The following is a 27,686-nucleotide window of genomic DNA, read 5'->3' on the forward strand; positions in this document are numbered from 1 at the left end:
GCCTCCCCACCCTCACAGGGAAAGATTTCTTCCCAATATCCCAGCTAACCCTGCCCTGAAGTGTCAAGCCATTTCCCTTTGTCCTGTCCCTCCAGGCCCTTGTCCAAAATCTCTCTCCAGTTCTCTTGGAGCCTCTTTAGGCACTGGAAGGGGCTCTCAGGTCTCCCTGGAGCCTTCTCTTCCCCAGGCTGGATCACACCATTGAGCCAGGCGAGCATCTCCTGGGATGCCAACGAGATCTCTCAGAAGCGATGCCATTTCAAGGGCAAAAAGACAAACAACCAAAAAAACCCAAAATCAAACCAAGGTAAACTGAAGTTTTTACCAAAACTGTCTCTATTTTACCCAAAATGGAGCTGTTTGCCGGTAAGTTTGGCAGCAGGGAGGAAGGGGCTCTGCGGGGATCCCGGGGGATGCAGGGCTGGCTGCTCTCCCAGCCCAGAGCGGGTGCAGGCAGCAGCTCCCTGTGACGGAGGGGCCAAAAATAGAAACTTTCCCTCGAGCGGGGAGGAATAATACTTTTCCTGACACTGTTCAATAGCCTCGAGGCTGCAAACGTGGTGATAAGCAGCTGTTTGCCTGTGCTCTGGAACAAGCGTGGTTTATCTCTTCCTTGTTCCAGCCCTGGAGGAAAAAACCCAGCGATTTTGCTGCCGTGGGACCCCCAGGTCTGTATTTTATTATTTCTGTATTCCAGCAGCATCTGGAGATTTGACTTGAATTACCAACCCTGACACGGCCCCGCCGTGCTCTTGGATTAAAAGCCAGAAGCAGGAGATGCAGGGGGGCTCTGCAGGTTTTTGGGAGGGGATGATCTGAGCCGATCTGATTCCTGAATAAGCAGTGTTTTGGGGATTTGGGAAGTCGGGAATGTGGGTGCCCATCCGGGCTGCTCCCCCCGGAGCTTTTTGTGGCACCGGGAGGAGGAAACGTTTGCAGCTGCCTGCGCAAACAAGAGGCCCTGAGGAGGAAACACAGCAAGTCATGCTGGGGAAAAGCCCAACCTCCTTGTGCAAAGCTCAGGGCTCCAGCAGAGGATTAAATCCCAGGTAAAACTGGGGTTTCCCTCTCCTGTCCTGCCCCAAAACTTGTGCTTTCAGGTGAGGCAACGCCGCTGTCTCGTGCAGGACATGGCAATGCTGGTTTTAGTGGTGCAGAGTTCGGTGGGCAAGAGAAAACCTTCCCAATACCCTTCATAAAATATTTATATTCAATATTCAGCTGATTTTAGGAATTTTATTAGCCAGCAGCTCTGGGTGATGATGTCTATAACACTTTAGTGGCCACAGCCTCTTGCAGCACCAGCACGGCGCAGGTTTAGCTGAGTTTTTCCCTCTATAAAACTCCTCAAATCCCCTCCTTTGCTTCCCATCTTCCCTGATGCATGGCCGATACAACCAGAGGCTTTTCCCAGCTTCAGCCCATCTCAGGGAAGCAGGATGACATTAAATTCAAAACAAATTACTTTGTGCATTTGAGTGAGGCTGCTCGAATGCATTTTCTTTCCCTAATGACGGAGGCAGTGGGAATTGCAGCACCATTAATTCCTGCTTTTGCCTCCTGCGAGTTGTCAGGGACTCTCCCCCTCGCCTGGTAAATACCTCATTCGTCGTGTCAGATGCTCTGCTGTGTCTCTGGAATCTTTTGTACACCCTCAGTGCTGAAAAACACCCCCCAGCAGCCTGGGAATGCTGTGGGGTGAATCCCGGAGCTGCGGGATGCAGCAGGGCTGCAGAGTTTACAGTGAGCTCCGGAAGAGACAGCCCAATCCCAGCATCCCACAGCGTTTCCTTCTGTTTTGTGCCTTTTGAACCCTTTGGGGTTCCTGGCTGTCGGTGCAGGGTGAGGAGATGGGGCAGCTGCCAGGCTCCAAAGAGCTTCCAGCCTGGAGGAAGATCAGCCGTGCTGCTGGCTCTTGGAATGGGAAACTGCCGCTCAGAGGACAATAAAGGTTATTAAATGTCAGGGAGAAATAAAGCTGCCTTTTTTTACCCTTTTTTTTCTTGTTTTTTTCCCCCTGGTTGCTCTGGTTTTCAGGCACTTTGTGCCGCAGTCAGAGCAGTGGGAGAGGGGGATTAGAAGCAGCTGCCTTGGGGCATCCCGTTGACTCTGGATTTGGGATGGGGGGGTTACTGCTCAAGCATTTGGGGGTTCCAGCCACAGGCCAGGGACCTCCAGACAGATTAAATGGTTGCATTCCCTTCATGAGCACAGCCTCCCAGGGGGTTAAATAGGTTTGGACTTCCATGTGGGATGCATCCAGCCAGCTGCTACCGTGTCTCCAACCCTTTGCCAAGCACAGGGTGTCAGTGACAGCACGAGGGGTGGTGACACCAGCTTTCCTGGCCTTTGCCACACCTCCTGCCCCAGCCCTGTGTCCTCGTGGCTCTGGCAGCAGGAGCACCAACAGGTCTTTCCAGTCCTGCCTGTGGCTGTGTTTTAGCACACGGTGCCTCCGGGAGCTCCCATAGGCACGTCGGCAGCGGGGCGGCACCCGGGGAGAGGGAAAAGCACCAGGTGCATCACGGCCTCACCCTGTTTGGCCTTTACTTTGCCAGCTGTAGCTTTAATTAATCATTGGACACCGGTAAATGGTGGCGGAACTGCCCCTGTCACACCAGGCTGTGTCTGCCCGGGACTGGGCACGCACGGCATTGCCTCTGCCAGACACTTTGGGAAGGAGCAGCTCCAGGAGGCACCGTCCAGGGGCTGAAGGTAAAGGGCATTTTGGGGCTTGGAGGGCAACCTGGGGAGCGGGCTAGGGCTGGAGAGACCCCTTGGGGCACCTGGAGGGTGGGTGTCACCCTGCGTCACAGCTGATCCCAACCTGGCAAAGCTGCTCGAGTCTGCTGGGAGGAAATACTGGGTGCTGACCTGCACCCCCCCTGGCAAGGAGGAGGTGTGGAATGGTAATAGTTGGCACATTTGGTGTAGTTTGGAAATTGGGCGGTTTTTTTGGGTGGTGAGACGGGCAAACCCAGGGGTCAGTGATCAAAGTGCAGCTCCCATGAGACCCCACACTGTGGAGTCTCCCCTGCTCCCCCTCAGAGGCTCATCCAGAGCACTGCTGTGACATATCCATTCCCTGGATTTGTCCCTCCACTTCTGCCTGGTCCTGGTTTAACAGATGGCTGGAGTGACAATTACTGCCTCCAAAGACGATATTTATAAATTCCTTGTTGGGCTGTTATCCGGCATGTGATGGAGCTTTACACAAACAGAGAGCTGGGAGTCACTGCTGGAGCTGGGAAGGAAATAACAGTGCACAAGGCACTTCCAGAGAGCGTGGGGGGTTGTGCTGGGGAAGCAGCTTTGGAGGGTGCAAGTAAAATCATTGAATCATGGAACAGTTTGGGTTGGAAGAGACCTTAAAGATCAACTTGCTCCAAACCCAACTCAAAATGAATTTGTTTTGGGTTGATTTGGTCTCTGTTAAGAAATGTCACTCAGGGGTGACTGGCTGGGTGGCATCTCATCCCATTCCATCTCAACCTGTCCTATCCCGTCTGATCCCACTGGCAGGAACATGCTGCATCACAGAGAGCTGCAGGACTGTGAGGCGGAGTTGCCTCTCACGGCTCCTGGAGTTAATTTAATTGCTTTTATCCTCTTCTCGGTTATGTTGCTCATGAATTTGGAAGCTCTTAGTGCAAAACAATTAGGGATGGAGTTTCCTGGGGGTACAGTGATTCCCTGTCTGGAAATGCAATGGTTCTTTTGTCCCCTCTGTCCCTGCCCCTTGCTGCTGACCAGGGCGGTTGATGGCAATGCCGATGCTCTGGGTGCAAGGTGGGGATTGCGGAGGTGCTGGTGATGTTGGGAAGGAGAACGGGGAAAGCAGGGGGGTCACACCTGAGCAGGATGCTTAGGAGAGGGTGAGTGAGGTGGCCTGTTCAGGAATCCTGGTCTTTGTCAGGATTTGTCAGGAAATAAACCCAGGAAAATAGCATTCAGTCCTCTGCCAGCACGTCATGCCTTTAACACCTGCATTTCTGGGCTTGAGTCATCTGTCCCCTTGAGCCAGTGACATTCCCTTTGGCGCTGTGCCCTCTGCATCTCCTGAGCATCCCCTGCACTCATCCTGTGCTCATGCCCAAATGCTCTGGGGATCCTGGGGCTCCCCCCACCTCCTCTCCTGGGTGTGGGGCAGTGGTGAGGGACCGTGCTCTGTCTGGGACAGACGGTGTGGTTGGAGGTGATGCTTACCCACGGCTCCTAGTAACTGAGCTGGGAAAGGGAGAGGGGACATAGGACACAAGAGGTGTGCTGGGCAAGTGCTGAAGAGTCACAAGCACTGCAGGTGTCACCAACAGCTTGTTTTGGGGAGGCTGGTGGAGGCACAGTGGGGTATTTCCCCAGTGCTGAGCTGCAGTCCCAAGCTGCCTTTCCCCATGAATCCCGTTGGTTTGCATGAACCAAGGGATATCCTGCCACACCAAGGCTCCTTCCATGCTGCTCTGGGAGCCACCACATGATGCTGCTGAGGTCCCCAGCCCTGTGACACTGGGACAGCAGAACACTGAGCTGCAACCTTTGCCTTCCCAGCAGCCCCACGCCCGCTCCTCACCCATCCCACTGCCTGGCACAGGCGGGAGGGATCAAAAACAACCTCCTTCCTCCCAGCTCTGCTGCTGCTGGCACACCACGTGTGGTTTTCCATGCTCTCAGGGACTGGTTTACCGGGATTGAATTCCCCTGGAGCTCTTCTCCAGGGCCATGTGGACTTGCAGGAAGCGATGGTGGTTACGAATGCCCGCACAGGCCCTGGATATTCCTGTTCTGAGATTTTGGTGGAGCCAAACATGATCTGGGTGTGTCTGGAGGGGAAGCAGAGGGAGAGGAGCCCCCCAGTCCTGCTGCTCAAGGCTGTGCGAGCTCAGCCATCTGTGTCTCCCACTAAAAATAGGCTCAGCTTTCCTTTTAGGAAAGAAAAAACAGGCTTCCTCTTCCATGGCATAACTTTTTGGTGCTCTGCAGATTCCGGGGAGGCTGAGGGTAATTATAACACTTTCATCCTCACTAGCCTGCCTTGCTGAGCTCCTCTAGCACACGTGCTGTGACAGATGTTTGCTCACTGAGAGGACCCCGGGGAGACACGGGAAGGGTTTTTCCTCCCTAAAGGAATTAGCATCACAGAGCTGTGTGGCTTTGACAGCCCGCGACAAGCTCTGCTTTGCTCAGCAGAGGGTAAGTCGTGTCCCCCTGACATGGGATACAGATGTGGGATGGCCTCAGGGAGGGCACAGCAAGCCCAACACAGATCCATGTGCTCTGGCATCTTCTGTGCGAACAACACACCAAATTGCCGTGGTCTGGGGCTTGGTTTGTAACCTGGGTCCCAGCTGAGATTTAGAGAGAAGCTGGAGGTCAGCACAGGGCTTGACCCCTCCAGGTCTTCCCCTGTGCTTGGATAAGGTGGAGACAACTCTTTAAAAATACATAAATCTCAGCAAAGGAGAACTCCTGGCTGTGTCTGGCTCTTTCACACCAGCACAGAGGGAGGTTTTCCAGTGGTGTGACACGCAGGTGATGTGCCTGTGGGATGTGAAGCTGGAGTGTAGGCATATCCCTGTCCTCAGCCACTTCCACACATGAGGAGAAGGAAGCTCTGGTGACTTCTGCCTTGGAGAGCCAACCAGAAATAAGGAAACAGAAGGATTTTCCCAAGTGCTGTGCAAACAGGGGCGTTCAGTACAGGAGGGTCCAACTTAATGCCATAAACCAGATTGGATTAGGAGGGATTTGCAGAGGGCCAGTCTGGAAGAGCAGCTTATTTAGGTTTTTAGCAACCCTGTCACAACCATGCGTGGTGTGGCAACACTCTGTTGCATTGTGCTGGTGTTGGGGTGTTGGGTTTGAGGGCTCAGGGAGTGGCCTGGAGCTCTTGGGCTGGGCAGGGGAGTCTGGGCTGGGAGAGGGCTCTGGAGGACAGATTGGCGCCAGGAACCTGACATCTTCCTTGTCTTGGGAATCTGAACCAAATCTTTTAGCCCATGGGATCGAGGAGGGTGAGTATCCCTCGAGGCTTGGATGGTTTCATGTTATGGGTCTTTTTAATGCAAATTGATTTATCCTTGTGCAAGAGACTTGGTGATGCTGAAGTATCTTGTTGCTCCTGTCTCTCTCTGTGTGCTTTGGCTCTGGTGTGCTGGTGGCACAGCTCTACCCAGAGGAGTTGCCCCTCTCTTGAGGGACTCAGCCCTCACTGTGGGGCCAGCCTGGCCACTGGTGTCACAGGACCTTGGCTTTGGGGCTTTTATCAGAGCTTTTATTTTGTTTCTCCCTGTTCTTGCTCTGCCCATTCCTTACAGTGGGATTTTGCATCATGAGGGGCAGTGGAGGGGCAGCACAAACCTCTTCTCCCTGGTGACCAGTGACAGGACCTGAAGGAATGACATGAAATTGTGTTAGGGGAGGTTTAGATTGGATATCAGGAAAAGGTTCCTCATCCAGAGGGTGGGTGGTCACTGACCAGGCTGCCCAGGGCAGTGGTCACAGCCCCGAGGCTGACAGAGCTCAAGGAGCGTTTGGACAATGCTCTGAGGGACAGGGTGGGATTGCTGTGCAGGGTCAGGATTTGGGCTGGGTGGTCCTTCTGGGTCCCTTCCAACTCAGGATACTCTATTATTCTATGGTCCTTCTGCCATCCAAACCCTGGCTCCTTCCCAGAGCTGCAGCTCTTCCCCTGGCCCTTGTTCCTGGCCCCGCTGCGCAAGGGCGTGAAGCAAAAAATTTCCCAATACCTTGGTAACTTCCACAAAAGAGCTGCTTCCTGTTGTAGCTGCCGAGCAGGTGGGGGGGTCACCCTCTGCCCAGCACCCACCCCCCTCTCTGCCCCCCTCCTGGTGCTGGAGATCCATCCCTGGCAGATGCGAGCTCGGCTGTGTCACTGCTGCTGCTGGAGCCGTGCCGTGTTGTGATGGGGAAGGGAAAATAGGACACTTATGGTGTGTGTGACAGACACAGCCACCCCCGGAGCCTTTGTCTGCAGAAAGGGAAGGGAGTGATGAACACCCACGTCAGAGGCAGCTCTCCCTGTGCCAACGCTGCAGCTGCAGCCCCAGCGCTGGTGGGGCCATGGGTGCCCCTGGAGTGCACTGAGGAGGGAGGTGGGTGCCAAACAGGGATGCTGTGGGGGATAATTTTGGGCTGAGGGTGGAGCTTGGAGAGCGTGTTTTAGGGGGAACCACCCTGGAGTGGTTTCCACAAGCTCCTCGAAAAATTGTGGGCATCTCCTATGGGTGCAGGAGGGTTGATAACCCAACATGACCCTTGGTGGAAATGGGCTGCCCTGGTCCTTGGCTGCTTCCAGCCATGGCAGAGTAACAGGGCAAGTGATCTCCCAGCACCTTGTTAAGTGGAATAATTCCTGGGAAGGGCTGTGGATTGAGGTAGAGAGGTGGAGGTGAAACAGATGGAGGAGGCGCAAAACTTATGAGAATCATAGAATGGTTTGGGTTGAAAGGGACCTTGAAGGTCACCCCATTCCAACTCCCTGCCATGGGCAGGGACACCTTCCACTAGACCAGGTTGCTCCAAGCCCCGTCCAACCTGGCCTTGAACACTTCCAGGTGCCAGGAGCATGTGTGCTGGTGCACTGCTGGAGTTTCCATCTCCCGTGCTCCAAACCCTGGGTCAACAGCAGAATCAACACATACAAATAAATAAATAAATAAAGATCAGGCATCCACATGAAAACACAACCAGTGAGAGCTGGCAAGGGAGAGACACTAAAACCCTCCCCATTTTGTTATATAAAAATTGGGGATCTGGGAGGTGTTTTTACAAGTCACTTGCAATTTCTGAAGTCTGGCTTAATTATAATAATCACCCCCGGCAGACAGTCGATTAGTGATGCTCTCAGATTTCTGCTGAGCTAAAACATTGTGTCACAAGCGCCTTGTTTCCTCCGTGGGCTGATGTGATGACGATGGGGGGGGGAGGGGGGCAGCATCCCCTTCGTGTGGGGTTGAAGAGGGCAATGAGCAGTTTCACACTAATTGGCACCATCTGAGCTCTGCTGACGAGGATGATCCATGGCAGGAATGACTCACTCCTCTCCCTCACTCCTGCCTGGCTCCAGAGGACTGGAAAGCCCACGGAGGACTTTGACTCTTTTCCAAGGGTGCCCTTATGTGGCAGCACCTGGGTTTGGCCAGGCTTTGCCAGGGATGCTGCAATCCTCACCCCAGCAATATTTCCCTGGGTTCATACAGTTTGCTGCCCATGGGCCATCCCCCCAAGGCATCTCCAGAGGGGGAGGATGCTGTTCCTACAGTCAAGCCTGGTTTTTGCTCCCTGGGGGGATCAGAGCAGGACAGGCTACTGCTGCCAGTCCTTCAGGGTGTGCTGGGTCAGCAACCAATGTTTCCCTGTCCATGGGGGATGCTCTGATGTGTAGAAAAGCACTCTGCTCAGGGTTGGGGTTATGCTGGAGCAGGGAGGATAAGCAGGACCAAGGATACTGGGCTGACACGAGGAGGGTGATTACAGCCTCCCCTCGTTGTCAGGGAGTACCTTCCACTGCCTGGAGTGGGCTGCTGCTCCCCCAAACCTTCAGAGAGACCTGGTGGGCTAATGCAGGCATTGCCTTGGTCCTTTTGGGAGGGCTGAGATGCTCTGGCACAGATACTGGCAAGGGCAGAAGCAGAGGGGTTGGTGGTCTCCTCTACATGGTTGTTTAATTCTTTTTGTATTAGAGACTTTTTGTCATTGAGAGCACCCCAAAATTGCCACTCTGGGACATCCTTCCCAGGATTCTCATCCTTTCCCTCTGTCCCATCTTTTGCCACAAAAACCTTGGATCATTTTCTCTGGAGCATCTCCAGCTTCTTTCCTGGCCCCCAGTGGTGCTGCTCTCCAAGCAGGCAGCAATTCCCCTGAGCACTGCCCTTGCCTCATTGCTGCAGCACCCAGTTCCTCCTCCCCACTGGGACTTTCCTCCCTCTGATCTCATTTGGCATTTTTTTTCCACCCAGTGTCTCACCCGGGGAGGAGCAGGGCAGGTAACTCACAGTCCTCAGGGGTCTGAGTGATGGGGAGGCTTAAAAACCAGCTAAAGGTGATGGAAAGGGCCGGAGAACCCCCCCCTTTGATGGGGACTCCACCTAATTTTGGTTAATATTTCAGATGTCGTTATGCACAGGGGCTTGCACAGGCTGTTTTGAGTGGTAGAATTTCCCTTTGATGGGGACCCACCTCATCTTGGTTAATATATTTGAATATCTGCATGTGCAGGGACTTGGACAGGCTGTTTTGGGCCAGAGAATTCCTCTTCGCAGGGACACCACCTAATTTTGGTTAATATTTTGAATATCTGCATACGCAGGTGCTTGGGCAGGCTGTTTTGCTCTCAAAGAGAACTCTTCGAGGGGAACCCCACCTAATTTTGGTTACTGTGTCGGATATCTGAGTGCACAGACTGCTTCGGGCTGGGGAATTCCTCTTTGATGGGGACGCCACCTGATTTTGGTTAACATTTGGGATGTCTGAGAGCACAGGACCATTGCACAGGCTGTTTTTTGGGGGGTGATGGTCTCGGTGTGGGATTCCCCCCGGCGGGCACTGCTCTCTCGGGGGTTGCGCGCTGGAAAAGGGGCCGGCGCGGCTCTCGGGAGAGACATCGGTGCTCGGCCGGCCGTGAAAGCCGTGGCCAAATTACACAATGAGTTTTTTCCCTTGCCTTTCCCGGGAGCCGCCAGCCGGGCTGTGCGCGCAGCCGTGCGTGCTGCGTGGGCACCCGCGATGCGCCGGGGCTCCGGAGGGAGGGATCGCATCGTCCCTGCCCCGCATCCACCGCCGGCGCCCACGCCGGACACAGCCCTGCCGGATGCTGCCGACCCACCGGCGAGCCGAGGTGCTCCGAGGCTCCTGGGTGCAGGTAAAGGCGAAGGGAAGGAGGGAGGGAGGACGGGGACAGGGGGCAGCAGCTCCGCCGTGACCCCGCGCGAGGACAGGCCTCGGCACGGCTGGGGTTTAATCCGTCCTCTTTCCCCATCTCACGCCGGGTGGTGGTAACCTGCTTTTCCGTCAGCACCCACCTCCCTTTAAACTGGGCACATCGGTTGGATGCATCCATCCGTCCTCCCCGGCAAGGATGGAGGGTCCCCATGTGCTCCGAGGGTCCCCCAGGCTCCACCGGCAAAAGGCTTCAGCTGTGCTACCGTGGCGGCTGCATCCTTAACCCATCCACGGGGGCTGGAGGCAGCTTCACCCGTGGGAGTGGGGGGCCGAGTGTGTTCGGGGCAGGGAAAACCACCCGTGCCTTTTGGGGATCTCATTTCCAAAATACAGCCTGGCCTTCCCCCCGGGATGAAATTTTGCTGGTGAAAATGGGAATTGCAGAATAAGTAGCTGCGTTTCGGGGCTCCTGGGGATGTGTGTGTGTGTAGTGGGGGCTGTACGGGCTGTGCTGCTGCACGGCACAAAAGCCCGGCTTACGTAGCGCAGGTCTATTCAAGAGACATTTAATTCCCCTCTGAAGTCCAGGCGAATGGGGAGCTGCCATCTGGTGTCTGATGGCAGCGGGGGGAAAGGGCTCTCTGGGAAGCGGGGCAAGCTGGGAGCTTGCTGGGCTTCAGATTCCCTGGAAATGGCTCCGTTATTAGGGCCGAGCGAGATGGTTCTGTGCAGTGCCCCGTGTGGGTTAAAGCTGGTTTTGGGAAGGGGAAAGATCCTGCCTGTGCTGCCCACCCGGCAGCAGCACCCTGACACTGGGGTCAGGAGAGGAGATGCCACTGGGCAAAGACCCAGTCAGCTAACACACATCACGTGCCAAAAATCCTCCTGCATCAGGGATAGGGACCCCAGTGCAGGCTCAGGGCAGAGCTGGGTACTGACCCTGACATGCACCAAGTGTGTGCGGTCTCTGCTCCGCCTGTGCCAGTGCAGCCGAGCGCGGGTCGCAGCTCAGAGCCCCCCTGGCATTCGGGGAATTATCTTTATGAAGTTGCAGAGCTGTAATTCCTGGGCAGTGCTGCAGCACGGCTGCGCCTCGGCGAGGGCACGTCTCGAGCCCTGACAAACAGAGAGCGTGTCCCTGCTGCCAGCGCCGGGAGCAGAGCGGATCCGCAGCGGGGACAGGCAGACCCAGCGTGGGGGAGTTCCAGCTTTCCAAAGTCCCCGTGTTTGAGCAAGGAGGTTTGTGTGTTTGAACGTCCGTGGGGCGCTTTGGGAGGGGGGAGTTGCCGTACCTCCGGAGCTAGGGTGGTTCGATGGGTCTGGCGCTCAATGGGTCTGCGTCCCTCAGCCATGACCCCGCTGCTGGGGTGTTCTCCCTGTGGGAGAGACACAGGGGAACAAGACTGACCAGTTCCCTGGGAGGAAACAGGCTGTTCCCTTACGGCACAGGGAGTTTTCCTTGGCAGGCACACAGCTTTGCCCACGGTGCCTTTGCAGAGCCCTGACGGGCTGGCTCAGCGCCCGCCGTGGCACATGCTTGGCTGGGACAGACCCGTGGGTGCAGTGAGGTGGATGCTTGTGTGGTGTCCCCAGCAGGAGCAAGTGGCATTCCCACGTCAGACTCCATGTCCCAGCTGCACGGTGGGCAACACAAGCCCCCGGGGCCTGGGTGTGTTGTGCACAGGTTGATGGGACAAGTGTGGATCCCCAGGGTGGGCTGCAGTGTGGAAAAGTGCCAGCACTGGGAAATGGCACTTTTCCCTGTCCCTCCAGCAGTGGTGACTCCCTGTGTGTCCCTCTGCATTGGGGCTGCATCCTCTCCAGGACAGCAGGACATGGGATGGGAGGAGGCAGCAATGCTCTGACCCCCTTCCCACAGGTCAGGAAGGACTTGTCCCATGACACAGCTGAGAAGCAGAAACGTGGGATGTATTTAAACAACCCCTGCTGCAGAGCAGCCCGAGCCCTGCCCTGGCCAGGGCAAGATGCTGCCCACGTGCTGTGGGAGCATCTCTCACCCCTGCAGAGCAGCAGGATGAACACAGCCCTTGGCATCCACAGCCCTTGGCAGGGCATGGATGCACTACCAGAGATCTCTGCGGAGCTCGTGGCTGTGTCCATGCAGTGTCCCAGGGAGCAGAGCCATCCTCTCTGGACTGCCAAGACGAGTCCTGTGAGGATATTAATTGTGTCTTTCCCCCTCTCCTGGAGCTGAATATCAACAGGAGCTCTCAGAGCCCTTGAACTACATGTCCAGGTGCCATCCAGCACCCAGGGAGCAGAGGGACAGGAGGGATGGACTCCTGCAGCTACAAGAAGAGAGACAGAGGTTTCTTCACTTTAATTACAGTTTTTAATCATCCTGACAGCTCCAGGCTGGAGCACCATCTCCATGTAGGATGCAGATGCAAGTGAGGGTTTGAGCACTGTCATTATGTGGGATGTCACCCACAGCCTGAGCTGATAACAGGGATTAACTGAGTTTGTCATCCAGCTCTGGGGACAGGGTGGGAAGGAGCTCACTGGGATCCAAGCCTTGTGTCTGGGAAGTAAGGACAACTGGGCCTCAGACTAGCCAAATTCTGCTGCCCTCCGAGATTTCCAACACAGCAAACTGGGATTGGATCCCACTTCCCAGGTGTGAGTTGCTGAGGTCCTGCATCAAACCTGACCTCAGCATCTAGCACACATGGAAAAAGCTCCAGGGGGAAACCATGCAGAGTTCAGGGGTGCTGGGAGATCCTTAAAGCTTATCTTCATTTCAGGACTTTGTAACTGCCTTGGAAGAGGGAAGGGAAGGGGGCAAAGGGATGGATGGATGGGTGGGTACGTGGACAGCTGGATCACAGCGAGGTCCCTGCAGCTGGAGGGGTGGTTGGAGGGGTCAGGTTGCCGGGAATGCCGAGCTGGGCTGCAGCTGGCTGGCTCCCCATGGGCACCCTGCCAGTCCCTGCTGTGCCGCAGCCCCTGGGCTGCTCCTCTCCCAACAGAGGGAGAAGCCTTGGCAGCTCTCTGAGATCAGCAGTGTCCATGTGGCTCTCCCAGGACCCAGGTTTAGGTGTGTGTGAGGAGAGAGTGTCTTCAGTGTGAGGGAAGGGGGGAGAGCAAGGTGCCAGTGGAAGGGGAGGTGATCTCTTGTGTTGGGTGCATGCGGGTGTCCACATGACTGCCACCCGAGGTGACTTGATTTTCTGTCCCTGCCGTTTCTCAGCCCTGGGGACTCTGGGACAAGGGATTTTCCCAGCTGTCTGATGCTCAGTGAGGATTCAGTGTTTCATTCCCCTGCTAATCTGTGGGTCTCAGCACCCCACTGCCCCAAAGGGTCCCTGGGGATGGGAAGGAAGAGGAAGAAGGTGCTCCTCCTGCACCCCAGGGGTTATTTTCTTAGGGACACTGTGCTCTGCTCAGTGAAACACGTCAGATTTGGTTTTATTTTGAACTCTTTTTTGTCTGATGAACTGGACATTTGTCCTTTGGGGTATGCTAATAAATCTGGGTACTTTTGCTCTGGGGCTGTTTGCCTGTGTCCTAGGTTCAGCTCCCTGGAAGGCAGTGGGGCTGTGTCAGTGTTGCTGTCGTGCTGGGTTTGTCACTGTTACCTGTCACCTGTGCTGCTGTCTCTGCTCCTGTGCCACCTTGTGCTGACCCCATGCCCGGATGCTGCAGGGGGGCCCCTTGTACCGGGGTCCCGTCTCAGACACCATCATTTGCCACCTCCTGGGGCAGAAATGCTCTTGCAGAGGACGTGAGTGACTCTGTGATGAAGAAGCAGTTTCAGGGCAGCACTTTCTTTGCCCTTTTTGCTGCACAGAGCTGCTGTGGTGCTCTCTGGGATGGGTACGTGCTGGAGCATCGCAGTCCATCACCAGCAGATGCTGCTGGAGTGGAGCTGCCTGTGGCCTCTGTACCTCCTCTGCAGGACCTTTGCAATCTGGGTTGGATGCCAAAACTGATTATTTGCAGTTCAGAACCCTATTTCCTCATCCCATTACAGTTTCTGCTGTGTCCAGCATCCCCTTTCCATTCCCCATTTAAGTCAGTGTGTGTTTGGCGCTGGGATGCTCCACCCCAGAGATGATCCCATTTCCAAATGGGGTCAGACAGACCCATGAGCAGAGAGGAGGGCAGGAGAGAGGAGGGTGCTTCTCCAGGGCTGCCCTGGAGAATCCCCAGTGTGTTGCCAGCTGCTGGCTCACGCCAGCCCAGTTTTGCCCGTCAGGCCGCGAGATGTCACATCCCGAATATGACATATGGAGCTTGGACTCAAATTGTCTCTTTTCTGGGCTAAAGGATGGAAAACCCTCTCAAACTGTGCTGAAAGCACAAGAGCACTGCATGGGTTTGCTGATTCACGTGGCTGATGGAGAGCAGCCAGCCCTGTCTGCCTGGTGTGTCCCTGTCTTGTCCCTCCACTGCTGAGTGAGGGATATCCTGGGGACATCACAGGTGGTGGCCTTGCCCAAGGTCCATGGTGGTGGTTCTCTGGGGACCTGTCCTCACTTTTGTCCTCCCTCTGTCTTTCAGATGTCCTGTGCTAACCTGTCCCCCCTCAGAAGGTCCTGCCTGCCTTAGCCAGCATCCTGCCTGCGATGGCCTCGATGCCTCAGTGAGGGGCAGAAGGACGAGGAGCAAGTCCCCCCAACACCACCACATCCCCCAGGAGAGCCATGGAGGCCCCTGTGGATGTGCCTGTGGGGAACCTCATTGACTTTGATGCCGAAACGCCTGCCTGCGACCCCTCAGAGCCCGCTCCTCCCACTGCCCCCAGTGACAATGGGCACCCGGGGGATGCAGGGGACGGGCACCTGGTGGACACAGGGGATGTGGCCGGGGAGGAGAGTGATGCCACCGAGTCGGCAGACAGCGAGAATGACATGGGTGACTCCCCCAGGCACTGGAGTGGCTACCGCCGCTCCTCCTCCAATGAGTCCTTCTCCTCCAGCCAGAGCACAGAGTCGGCCCGGGATGAGGCGATGGCCGAGCGCCGGGAGTTCATCCGGCACTACGTGGAGAAGATCTTCACTGGGGGGTAAGCAAGCAGGGCCAGTGAGTGCTGCTGAGCCTGCTGCCAGGGAACATCCCATGGGATGAGATCTGGCTGCTTTCCCACTCCGAGAGCTTCAGTTTGTGTCCTTCTGATGCAGCTTGTTGCTGCACAGCCTCGGAGCTAAGGGAGCATGCAGGCTTTGGCTGAGCACATCCTGGGCACATCCCAGCTCATCTTCCGCCCCCATCTTCCCTCCCCTCTTCTTTGTCCCCTTTCCTGTGCCAGGGGCTCACTATGCCAAGGGTCTCCATCTCCTCTCCCCGCTTCATGTCTCTGCTGATGCCTGTGCAAATGCCGGTGGCTCACACATGCCCTGGGACCCCCCAGGCAGCCCTTGGCTCTGCCCCCAGCCCTGCATCCCCCCAGCTCCCATCCCTGTGGTCTCCCTAACGCGGTGTCTCAGCGTGTCAAGCAGGATGGAGCAGACGGAGCGTGATGAGCAGCAACAGGGCTTGTTTTCGCTCTGGGGCACCGCGCCTGTCTCTGGAGCTCAGTTTCTGCTCACGCTGTCCTTGGCTCTTCCCTTCTCCCTCTGCCTTTGGTTTCCCCCCTGCCAGGGATGAATAAAAGAGCAGCGTAAGCCGAGGGATGACAAAATGGATGTTTCCATTCCCTCTCTTCCTTTGCCTTCCTCCCGGCATCGCAGTGCCGGGATGTTGCTGCTGAGGGATGATGAGGGGGAGCACAGCTGTTGCTGGTTGGATGGGTGATATCGGTCACATCCTCAGCTTTAATGATGTTTTTTAAATTTTTCCTCATTTCAGAGAGGATTTGGACCAAGAGGAGAAGGCCAGGTTTGGTGAGCTCTGCAGCAGTGAGAACGGGAAGGGCAGGGAGTGGTTTGCGAGATACGTGAGTGCCCAGGTAAGGGGAGTGATGGGGAGGGAGCGGGGGTCTTGCACTAGACTTTGGAACAACCTGGACAGGAGGGTCAGAATCACAGAATCACACAAAGAATTACAGAATATTCTGAGTTGGAAGGAACCCACAAGGATCATTGAGTCCAGCTCTTAAGTGAATGGCCCATACAGGGATCAAACCAGGCAAGGGGAATTTAACCGTACCCCAAAGCAGTATTTTTGGAGGGTAGAAACTTGAGGAAAGGAAGGAACTTCAGTACAGGGAGTACAGGAGTAAATAAATGCATCTTGAGGCAGTTGAATATGTACTTATTGCAATGTGAGAAAGAATTAATTTCTTTTATTTAAAATTAAATCCCACCGGCACTTGGAAATGCCCTATTCCCTAAAAGAGCCATCCAGAGAGGCAAACCGCTGTTTCTGAGGGGGAGCCAAGCTGTGTGTACTCTTTGCCTGTGTCCCATGGTGGAGGTCCCAGGGTGGGCTGAGGCTGTTCTTGCTGCTGTGCTGAACGCTGGGCTCTGTGTCTGCAGCGCTGCAACTCCAAGTGCGTCTCAGAGCAGACCTTCTACCGCCTGATGCAATCATTCGCCCTCGTGCTCTTTGAGTAAGTCATGGGGGGAATTTGGGGCTTTGTTGCAACCACCAAAAGCCCCTGAGATCAGAGCCATGAGGCTGTTTGAGTTTCCATCACTGGGTGTCTTCACTGAATCCTCCCTCCATGCCAGGTGTCACCAGATGGATGATTTCAGCCCTGCCAAGAACCTCATGACCATGTGTTTCACCTACTACTACATAGGTGAGAGGCATCTGCAGCCTTGTGCAGGCTTTGCTGGTGCTGGGGACCTGTGTGACATGAGCCCTGTGCATGGGTAGCATGGTGGAGGGGCACCCCAGCTTGGCTTGTTCTGGGTGACACTGATATCAAGTAGAAAAGAGCCTCCATGTCTGAGAACCTGTGGAAACCTGGTAGCTCGTGGGGATGCTGGTTTGTCATTGCTGTTGGCATTGGCATTCTAGCCAGGGTTGTTTGTATGTGACAACCCCCAGACGTTCCCTGACCCTGGGGGTGGGATGTGAACACCCCAGCCCCAAAGCACCTTGGCTTGTTGCTTGGTGTGTGGTGGCCACTCCTCCATGGGGGGCTGGATTTTCTGTCCAAAATGTGGATGAGGATAAATATCTACAGGAATTGGGGTGGGATGGAATCTTGGATGTTTCCATCCATGCTCCTGGTCTTCATGGCGCATCTTGTAGCTGGGAGTGGGTCCCCCGGGAGCTGTCAGCACTCAGGACCGTGGAACTCACTGAGCTCCTGATGTGTTTCCCCCAGGCAAGCCCCACGCTCTGCCCTTGGAGGCCAAGGAGAAGCCCACGGGCAGCATCGACTCGTACCTGAAGTCGGCGAACACGTGGCTGGCAGAGAAGAAGGATATTGCAGAGCGGCTGCTGAAAAACACATCAGCCAAGACAGAGAACGTCAAGGGCTTCTTTGGGGGCCTGGAGACCAAACTGAAGGGTCCTACTGCCAGAAAGAGCGAGTGGGTACCACTCCATTGGGTGGGCAGGGTGGGCTGGGGCAGTGACCAAGACAGGAACCTCCTGGGCTACCTTGGCCATGGGAAGGTGGTCTCTAGCCTGGTCCCATGCTTTGTGCATTAGTCATTGCCACCTCATGGTCTGGGAGTCCTGTGCCCCTTGGGCGTGGAGTTATGTGGTTCCAGGATCGTGGTCTTCTGCATCGTCTCTGTCCTGGGTCTGACTGGGAGGTACACCACCATCTCCTGGTCACCTTTCTGGCCTCAGAGACAGTGGCATGGGAGCTGGGGGTCTTTCAAATGAGGGTGGTCCCTTCACTAGGGGTGCCATGGGCTGTCAGGGGGGACAGGATTTTTGGGAGCTGACACTGTTTTCCGTACCACAGAGAAGGTGAGGACAAACCGAAGGAGAAGCTGAAGACGACGGGTAAGTGGAGCTAGGATTGCTGAAGTGGGCATTGTCAAGGCACCCTGGGGGAAGGAGAGATGGCTGGAAATGCTGGAGTTCCTTGTTTTAGAACAATCACAATTCTTGTCCTGCAAGGAGCTTGTCCTCAGTGTCACAGGCTGCAGAGGTTTGGGCATCCACTGCCCTGCGCTTTTGTGGTGCATCAGTCTCCCCCGTAGCTGTGTGTGCTGCCAAACCAGTGGTCCAGTCCCTTGAGTGTTAGTGGGCTAATATCTGCCCACAAAAAGCAGCCAAAGCTCCTCTTCATGTTGCTGTGGATGTATTGAGGATGACTGTTTGGTTTGCAAACCATCATTGCTTCTCGCCTGCTGAGCTGGGAGGGGGGGAACACAAAATCTTTGCTTGGGGGGGAAGGTGGGAGTCATGCAGACTTCATGTGGCATGTGACTGTGTCCCCTCAGTTTCCGTGCAGAGCCCAGAGGAGGAGGAGAAGAAAGGAGAGAAGATCTACCTGTACATGCACCTCAAGCAGCAGCCGATCTGGTAAAGTCCCCAGGGCGAGCTGGTTCCTGCCTGGCAGTGGACTCCATGGGGAGGGGGTTTGTCCTCCTGTCCCACATGTTCTCCAGATGTTCATGAGTGCCTTTAAGCTACTGCCTCTAACAGAGGTGACCTTGGGCTTTGGCACATCCCTTGTGCTAATGAGAGTGTGTTTACAACCACAAAAGAGCTGGTCCAAAAACGGGTCAAATCTGCCAGACTTGTTTAGACCATCCCTGAGTCACCTCCTGGCCCCTGAGAAGTGAGTGAGCTTGGCCATGGGAGGATTTGGGGACAGGCTTGGGGGGATTATAGAATCATGGACTGGTTTGGCTTGGAAGAAACCTCAAAGCTTATCTCATTCCACCCCTCTGCCACGTGCAGGAACACCTTCCACTAGCCCAGGTTGCTCCAAGCCCCGTCCAACCTGGCCTTGGACACTTCCAGGGATGGGGCAGCCACAGCTTCTCTGTGCAACCTGTGCCAGGGCCTCACCACCCTACTTGTAAAAAACCCTTCCTTCTATCTAATCTAAATCATCTATCAGGGATGGGAGGTGACCTCCCCCAACATCTCCCTCCCTCCTGCAGGCACAACCTGCGGTTTTGGAATGCTGCCTTCTTTGATGCCGTGCACTGCGAGCGCAGGAAGCGATCCCCCACCACCAGGTAGGACATTCCCACTGGGAAAAGGAGACTCTGTGTCCCCTCCAGCCCACCCAAGGTCTGAGGCCTAAGCATAACCAACATGGGGAAATGTTCTGCTTTCCACCCCTGACTGAAAAGCTGCTGCGACCACCGGGTGGTGGGGTGGGCAGGTGAGATCCACATCCTCGTGGGAATTTGGGAGCGTGAAGGTTTTCTTGCTCGTTTTGCACTGGTTTTGGAAGAACAAAGCCCTGGAGGTGTGTCCAGAAATCCCAGGCAGGGTTCAGGCTGTTGGTGCTGTTTGCCAGCAGATCTGGGAGATGCTCGGTGCAGCCCTCAGGGAGGTGCAGTGGATGGGAGGGGACGTCCTGTGTCCCTGCTGTCCCCAGGAGGGCTGTGGTGACCAATCCTGGATAACCAGCAAGGATGAGAGCTGGGGATGGCAGCAGGGCCAGCCCTGAGAGCTGGGAGGATTGAGACAAACCCTGCAAGGGGAAGGGGCTGCTCGTGTCACTGAGTGGCTGTGCCTGGGCATGGGGACCGCCGGGGTGCAGGGGTGGGTGAGACACTCTCCAGGCTCGTGCCTATCTCTTGCTCCACCACGGGGCTGCAGTGAGGGCTCAAACAATTCCCTCCTCTCGACTGCAGTTTCCCTGCTTCGAAGCCAGACCCTCCCGCTGTCTGTGAGTGCCCTGAGGCTTTGAGCTCTCGGGTGAGAGTCCTCGAGCTCAGAGCATTCGAGCAGCCCCTTTTCTGAGCACTGACACCACTTCTTGAAGCAGCCAGTCTCCCTGTGTCCTCCCCAAATCCTGAGCTAAGCCACAGCAGCTCTGGCTCTCACCCTGGGATGCTCTGCCAGGCTCAGTGCTCCGATCAATCCCTGTTTTCCTCTTTATTGCTCTTCCTTTTTTTCCCTTGCAAGCACTGAAAGAGCCTATTGAACAATAATGGAACCATAACTGCATTTGCTTTGATTAAGCCCCAAATTAGCAGCAGCAAATGTCTCACAAGGACATACGCCACCGGCAGCTGCTCTCTGCTCCGGGTGCCTTTCCCAATTAATCTGATGGCTGAGTCTGCCTCTGCTGCAGAAACAAGCCTGACTAACAAATGAGCTTTGGGAGCTGCAGCCTGGAGTACTCTGAGTAGCTCACAGGGGGTTGGAAGGTGATGGTGACCCTCCCTGTAGTCCTCTGCAGAGGATAACAGGAGCCACTGGGTGAGCTGGGGTGCTGTTTGATGGACTGAGGATTGGAATCCCTGGCAGGAGAAGGTGGTTGGTGAGGGCTGGGTTTGAAATTCCAGGTTGGTGCTTGGCCATGGCAAGTGTCCAGAGGGTCCCTGGGGATGGGGTTGTTGCCATCTCTGTGGGGTGCCCAGGGCATCTCTGGGGTGGCCGGGTTGTGTCCTCCCAGGGCTGCAGCAAGACCTGGGAAGGATTCTTCTCTTCTGTGTGGGGAGGGCAGGGAGGGGGGAAAGGAATCAGAACTAAACTCCTCTTTTTCTCTCTCTTTCCTCTCTCTTTGCCTTCTAACAACCTTCTTCCATCTCTTCTTCTCTCCGTTCCCCTCCATCCCTCTGTCTTGCATGGTCTTTTCACGCACCACTTTTGTCGGCCCCGTTTCTGCTGCCGCTCCAGAGGGAACACTGGGGAGGAAGAGGAGAAGAGGTGTGTCTGTCCCTGTATTTCATTAGTGTCCAGAGGCTGATGCTCACTTCAGGTCCAAATCCTGCCCTGGGGAGGGGAGTAAAGTCTTTTGGGGGGCTCTGAAAGGTCCTTTCTCCACTAGGGAAGAATGACTGTCAAAGGTTTTACCATGAGCATCACCCTCTCCAAAGGGCCAGAGAGGTTTAAATTGGTTCCTCTTTAATGTTTTTTTTCGAAAAGGAACACGAATAGTTTTAAGCTGTGAGATTTTGCTGGAAACATCCTCTGGGCAGGTTTCAGACATGAACTGAGTCTCTCTGTGGAGAAAGCATCCCCCTCTCCTGTCCTTCCCGCTTGCTTCTGGCTTCTGCTGCCACATAAAGGTGCTGACAATCCTTTGCCAGCTGGAAAAGCTGGTTCCTTTTCAGTTTTTTAATGCACTTTTATGCTGCCATCCCTTTATAAAATTTAAAATGCAAATGGGGGCTGCATGTCATGATTGGGAGCATGTCCTTGGAGCCACATCTATCCGTGCCTCGAGCTGGCGTCGGGGCAGAGGACAGTCATTGCTCCTTACTGGAACATGGGATCTCAGAGCAAATCACTCCGAGTGGTGGCATTAGCAAGAGGATGAGGGTTCTTTGAAGTCTGGCAGTAAATCTTCCGTGTGGCTAAGGAATGTATTGGCAAATGGATAACTCAAATACTGCTTGGAGTGGGCACTGCTCAGGTTTGCTGTGAGGGGGGAAATGCTGCTGCTGGAAGAGGGGTGATGCTGAGCAGTTGATGAACAGTTCTCACCAGTTCCAGGCACTGCAAGGCTTTCCTGGATACCCCAAAATACAACTCCACAGTGCATGGGGCTGCTCACCCTGAGCCTGCCCTGCTGGGCTAGTATGAAGATCAAAGGCTTTGAGTGGAGCCACATGTGGGTTTTCCCCCTTTCCAGGCATGTTATTCCCCAGTAATAAGCCAGAAACACAGCCAGTTTTTCTTTGGGGGGGCCACTTTGATAATGTTTTTTATCCCTCCTTCCTCCCTCAAAAACATAAAAAGGCAGGAAAAAAAATGTTACAGACATGTTTCTTCAGTAAGTGAGCCAGTGGGGCCTGTGAAGTTTTGCTTCCAGATTTCAAAGCCCCTTAATTTGATTCTTCTCTCTTTTCAGCCTCCACATTTGGCTGTGGGTTTTATTTGCTCGATAGCATGAGCTTTATCTGGGAGAAATTACACCTTTTTTTTTTTTTTTTTTTAAATCCTTTTAAACATACTGTATGTGTTTCCAGAGCCCTATAAATATAAACTGGTAAATGAAGGCTCAGCTTAAAAGCTTCCCACTCCCAGGTTGAGCTGAGTTAACGAGGATGGACTCCTTTCATGGGGTCAGCCTGGCTGAACACTCATTCTCTTCCAGTTTAAGCCACACAAATGTGCACTGGGCTAAGCCAACCTCACTGAATTTAGGGTGAGACCCCCTTGTCCCAGCTGTACTTTCCACCCAACACAGACCTCCCTGTCCTGCTTGGCGTTCCCGTGAGCTACAAATGTGCGTTCTGCTCCTGGTGTTCTCCTCTTCCTTCTCCTCCATAAAGCTATTTTTCTTCTTCCTATCCCTGTTTTTCCTTGCTTTTTCTCCTCTTATCCTTGGCTGTAACCTCACCTGACTTCTCGGGAAGGGCCTGGCTTCACTGCGGAGCTGTAGTTTCCCCGGCATGCATGCACTGAGCCCCCCTACCACCACCCCAGTGACCTCCCTGTGGCACAGGCTTTATCCCTGGGATGGGGACTCCTGCCACTGCCTAGAGCAGTGGTTGCAAAAATCTAAAGCTTAAAAACCTCCATCCTTTAAGCCAATGCTGCAGTTGCAGGGAGCCAGAGTGGAGCTGGGGCATCCTCAGGGCACCTTTAGGATTTTGGCACATCAGCCCCTGAGAGGGGCCATGGGGAGGGGTATGGGAACCCCCTGTGCTGTTGGAGGGGGAGGTATGTTTGGGCAACAGCTTGCTCGGGGTTCAGGGAGTTGGAGCCCTGCTGCAGATGGGCCTGGAGCCCCCTCTGGCACCCCTTCCAGTTTGGGGGGCTTCAGCAGAGCCCTGCTGGGATGGCCATCCCCCTGCTCCTCCTCATCCCCCTTGCTGAAATAATGGCACTGAAGGTGAGCTCTCTGCTGGAGGGGTCAATGCTAGTTTTAGCTGTTAATCAGGGCCTTTCAGGGCAAAGTCAAGGCTGAATAAGACCTTTTCCTGGGGCTTTGCCCCAGAGCAGGAGATCTGCACATGGATGCAGGCTGCAAGCTCATCCAGCACAAGAGAAGCCCTTGATGCCCTCCTGTCCTCCAGCAACTTGGCCCAGGATGGGAGAAAGCAGGCAGAGGTTCCTGGGGTGATGGTGGTGCCAGATGGACTTGTGTCTTTCAGGGAGAAGTGGTGCCACATGACGCAGGAAGAGCGTGACGACAGCCTGCGCTTCAACGAGAACATCACCTTTGGGCAGCTGGGGTGAGCAGGGTGCGGGGACTGGCCCTCCTGGGGACCAGCTGTGGAGGGGGGACACCTGACAGATGCTCCCCCACTGGGGACATCCCTTATGGTGTGGAGGGTGCTTGAAGCTTCCCCCTGGGAGCTGCTCCTGCCCCGTATATTGAATATCCAGGTGCCAAAGGGCCTGGGAGTGCTCTCCTGCAGCTGAGCACCATCCCAGCGCCTGGCACAAGGGGCTGTGGAGAGAGAGAGGAATGGTGGGGGAAAGAAAGACCAGCTTGGCCCTTCCCTCCTCACCAAGAGCATCTCTGTTCTCCCTCAGCACCTTCATTCACAACATGCTGGCGTTCGGCCTCAACAAGAAGCTCTGCAGCGACTTCCTGAAGAAGCAGGCGACCATCGGCAATTTGGATGAAGGTAGGGGAGATCCCAAGGGATGTGCACCCCCTTCACAGGGTCCTGGAGGGATGAAGCATAGATGGGGTGGTTCAGCACCCTCCCAGAGCTGTTTTCTTTCTCCTCTGCAGAGCAATACAAGCTGCTCAGTGACCACATCGAGCAGATGGCCACAGAGTAGCCTCCTGGCTGGCGCGTGGCGATGGAGAGACGGTGGCCGGATGGATGGGGAGGGGAGAGAAACCCACCTCCGGGGCTACCTGAGACTGAAGCCGGGCTACTTACAACAAAAATAACTCACACAAGCTGCAATAAAACCTGCATGATCGTCCACCAAACTTTAGAGCTGCACCAGGGCAGCCAGTAGACATAGGAGCCGAAGAGCCCCCCGCCCTCGCCAGACCCTCCCGCCTCTATTTTCAGAGTAGACAGTCCCAAAAGTGAACTTTGTCAGTTAAAAAGCAAAACAAATCACGAGGGAAAAGCAGAAAGAGAGTGACTGTGCAGCCCCCAGGCGCTCAGTCTTCAGCCCCACCATGAAAGGCTGTTGGGGTCTCTGGTGTTTGCAGCTCGGTGCTTTTCCAAGGCTGCCATGGATGCTGGTAAATTCAGAGTTATCCAAGGCTGCTTTTCCCTGCCGGCATCCCCTTGATGAGCACAGCAGGTGCTGGAGCTGTACTAGGGATGCAGGAGGTGAGGGCATGGACCACATCCAGGCACTGGGGTTGCATCCAGCCACTGAGGAAGCCAGTGCTGGGGGGAGCAGCCGGCTCTGCCTCCAGTTTGATCCATGTGCTTCCATAGTGAGGCACGGTGGGCTGGCACAACGTGGGTTTGTCCTGGCTGCTGAGGAGGGTGATGGGATGCAGCAGCCACTGGGAGGCTCTGGATCACTCAGATTGTGTTGTTTATCCAGAGATGTCGCCGCTGGCTGGGGACATGGGCAGTGTGAGGGGTTGGTGGGAGCAGAGAGGGGGCTGGCAAAGTGCTGCTGCTGTGCTCAGGATACAGCTCCTTGGGAGATGGAGGGAAATCCTTCCCTTGGGAAACCTTCTCTGCACTGCCTGTGTGGTTCTGTACCTCTGGGCAAAGAGGAAATACAGGTTGCTCCATATCATTAGCCTGGATCAGTAGGAAAAAAGCCATGGCCTTGGGCGGGATTGTGGGAAGAGGAGGCAGAGGAGAACCGCGTGGTTTGGGAGGAGGCAGCAAAGCACATCATCCTGCTCCCTGCTGCCCTGTCAGTGTTGGGATGTCACTGGATTGTGACATTTCCCAAAGCCTCCTGGCTTCCCGCAGCGACCGTGGTAGCAGATTAATCGCTCTCCTTCCCCGGGCTGCTCCTAGCTGTCCCCTCCTTCCCCAGCCCCTTTGCTCCAGCTGATCATCCATCAAACCTGAAATAGCCCTGTCTTAAGGACATCTCCTGTTCTGCTCAAGGGATGGCAGCTCCCACTGTGCAGCATATCTGATTTTTCCCCATGGATCTTGGCGTGGTGTTTGCAGAGAGGCTGGGGACATGAGGACATCGCTGGGGACACGAGGACATCGCTGCTCCCCTCTGCAAGGAGCATCCCATAGGGTCAGAAACCCTCAGCCCTGCACAGCCAAAGGTCCAACACTCAGTCTCACCCCAAAAACATCATCTTGAAACACAAGTCTAAGTTTCAAGAGACCGTCAATCCATTTTTCCCCGTGCTGCCAGCTGTATCCTGTAGGATAAATAGCATAAAATGGTATTTTTTTCCATGTAGCTCTTAGTTTCTGGTATCATTTCTGAGCATCAAAGTGATGCTTTTACCTAAGCTGGGCTTCCCTTGCTGCTGGGGATGGGACTTGGCTCCATGCTGGGTCTTGTAGGAAGGATGGATCCAGCACTAATTTTAACTTGGCCATTCCCAAACCTGGAGAGAGTTACTGGAGAAGGGTTTTTGCCAGGGTAAGGGGCAGACTTTGGTCCCTCCAGCAGCCCCTCAGCTCCATGAACACCTTCCTGATGGACAGGAAGTGCTGGATCATGGGCAGCTCAGCATCCTGGAGCATCCCATCCCCGTGGCATCCCTGTATCTGTCTCCACTCAGGTCTTCCCTGAATACTCCTTTGTTTCTTTTTTTTTTTTTTTTCCAACATGAAAAAAGAAGTTCAGTGCTGAAGTATATATTATTTGCATGTGTATTTTTCTATAAAAAATAATTAAAATCAAATAAAAAATATCCATAAACCCTTCTCGTCTGGGACTGTGTGAAGGATGGGGTGAGAGAGAGAGAAATTGGAATAAATTACCTTAAAAATTCATTATTTTTGCTCAACTGTTGTTTTAATCAATGGATCTTCTTCATGCTTCCTGCTTGGCTTCGATGTCCCTGGTGCCTTCCCAGTTCTGCCCTCGTCATCTTCTCTCTTTTGATGACCTATTTTTTACTAGAGAAAAATTGATGCACCTTTTACAGGGGCTTTAGCATTTGCCCCGAAGCCAGAGAGGCACATGAAGGAGATTTAATTTTTATTTTCTTTTCCCCTGTGCCCTCAATCTCTGCCAGTCACCACTGAGTTGGTGACGGAGCTGAGATCCTGCTCTGGCCTCGGGACATTTGATTTCAGTGTATTTAAAAATCAATTACTCACTATTATCCTATTAAAAAAAAAGATGTTCCCTGAGGTTAATGGGCTGGGAGTGTCATCTTCCACCCAAGCTTCAGAGTCCACGTCCCCTTGGGTCTCCATACAGCCAAGCTAAGGCTGTTCCTTGCCCTGCAGGGCTGGTTTCTCTCTTGGTAGCCCAAGAGAAGGGCTTTGTGGCCATGTTTCTCTTAGGAAGGAGCTTGCCCCTCTCCTTTTTATTTTAATTACCGTCCACAGAAACCACCATCCCCGAAACTCACGCTCAGAGGCTTTACCTGGTGTTTTACCTGGATGTTGACTGCCCAGCTATGGAAAACCAGGAGCCACATGCCCTGGGATCACTTTTGTTCCGTCCATCTGCTGAATTCCTTATCACCCTGCCGTTTCTGATAAGCTTGTGTGTATAAGAAAGGAAGGGCTTATTCCTGAGGTATTTGCTCAGTGCCAGGTGCCCCGTGCAGGATGGGTGCACCCCGGCACCTCCCTGTTCCTGGTTTGGCAGGCTGGGTGCTGGCAAAGGGTATTGGGAGGTTATAGGGGCAGCAGGCATAGCAAGAGGGAAGGAGATCTGTGGCCACTTAATCCCAAACTGCGAGGGAGTGAGATCCATGGTCAGTTAACCCGGAGCTGGGGTTAACTCCTGGGAGCAACATCCCTGTCCTGCTCCTTGTGTGGTGGTCATTAAATCCCTTTAATCATTAATGAATTAAAAGGCGCTGCATTAAAAGCAGTGAGAGGCAGCTGAGGGGTGTCAGCCCACCCAGGAGTTTTGTTGGTTGAACTGAAACGACCCTCATTTAAAAATCCCTGAGGGTGGGTTAGACCAGGTGTGATGTGGGGAACAATGCCAGAGGAGACCCTGGGAGAGGAAAGAGGAGGAAAGTGCTGGGCATTAGAGCCACAGCCCATCTCCCCATCCTTCACTGTGGGGTTATTAGCCACACCATGCAGCAGCTTTAGGAAAACTGATCCAGCCCTGGGATGATGCCACCCACCCATTAAACCCGTGATCAGCAGTGGCCCAGTGGCTGCTCCAGCTTTGGCCCTTCAAGCCTGAGCACAGCGAGCAGCTCTCAGCCCCTCTCCCTCCCTCGAGGGGGATCAAAGGCCGTCTGCTTGCCGAGCTCTGGGGGTTTTATTGCGTCTCTATTAAAGCTGTTAAAAATCTTTCCATTGTAGTAGTGTCTGGGAGTGATAAGTATTCATAACAGAGGGGATTCAAGATGGGTTTGGTTGTAAAAACACCTCTAAGCTGGCTGGATTTATGGCTGTTAAATCATCCCTTCTCTCATCTGTCACAGCCCTTTCAGATGTTCATCACTGAACAACAGCAAAGTTGGGCCATAATTTGTGCCACAGTGTGTGGAGCAGGAGGAGGGGAGTCCTCTCCATCAGTAACTAGCTCAAGATTTATGGAGACTTCTCTTATTCTTTTTTTTTTTTTTTTTTATCCCAAGTAGGAGAGGATTTGACTCACTTTCTCTGCTGCCAGCTTGCTTGGCCAGCTGGAGCCAGGTAAGTCCTGGTGGATTTAGGGCCATGCCGGAAGGTTTGACAGCAGAGTGCAGGGAATTTGGGGCTGGCCCTTGTCTGCAGTGG

At 54.4% G+C, this 27,686-nt stretch overlaps 1 protein-coding gene across 4 annotated transcripts; it reads left to right on the forward strand.

Moving 5' to 3' along the window:
- Positions 1-535: 535 nt before the first annotated feature.
- On the forward strand, positions 536-25,661 carry KIAA0513 (KIAA0513 ortholog). Of its 4 annotated transcripts, none has more exons than XM_027890518.1 (13): positions 536-668; positions 14,425-14,929; positions 15,712-15,811; positions 16,341-16,414; positions 16,536-16,606; positions 17,141-17,348; positions 17,732-17,772; positions 18,216-18,297; positions 18,885-18,962; positions 20,581-20,610; positions 23,007-23,087; positions 23,392-23,486; positions 23,597-25,661. In XM_027890518.1, the coding sequence occupies exons 2-13, from the start codon at positions 14,568-14,570 to the stop codon at positions 23,644-23,646; spliced, it is 1,272 nt and encodes a 423-aa protein (XP_027746319.1). In that variant the 5' UTR covers positions 536-668; positions 14,425-14,567; the 3' UTR covers positions 23,647-25,661. The 4 variants fall into 4 exon arrangements, with proteins under 4 accessions (XP_027746319.1, XP_027746324.1, XP_027746309.1 ...); XM_027890523.1 differs by lacking the exon at positions 536-668 and adding an exon at positions 2,392-2,715; XM_027890508.1 differs by lacking the exon at positions 536-668 and adding an exon at positions 9,746-9,880.
- The last annotated feature ends 2,025 nt before the right edge of the window (positions 25,662-27,686 follow it).

This window comes from Empidonax traillii, unplaced genomic scaffold, assembly GCF_003031625.1.
Source record: "Empidonax traillii isolate 1590-97213 ecotype Southwest subspecies unplaced genomic scaffold, ASM303162v1 scaffold13:size3042203, whole genome shotgun sequence".
Taxonomy (NCBI): Eukaryota; Metazoa; Chordata; class Aves; order Passeriformes; family Tyrannidae; genus Empidonax; species Empidonax traillii.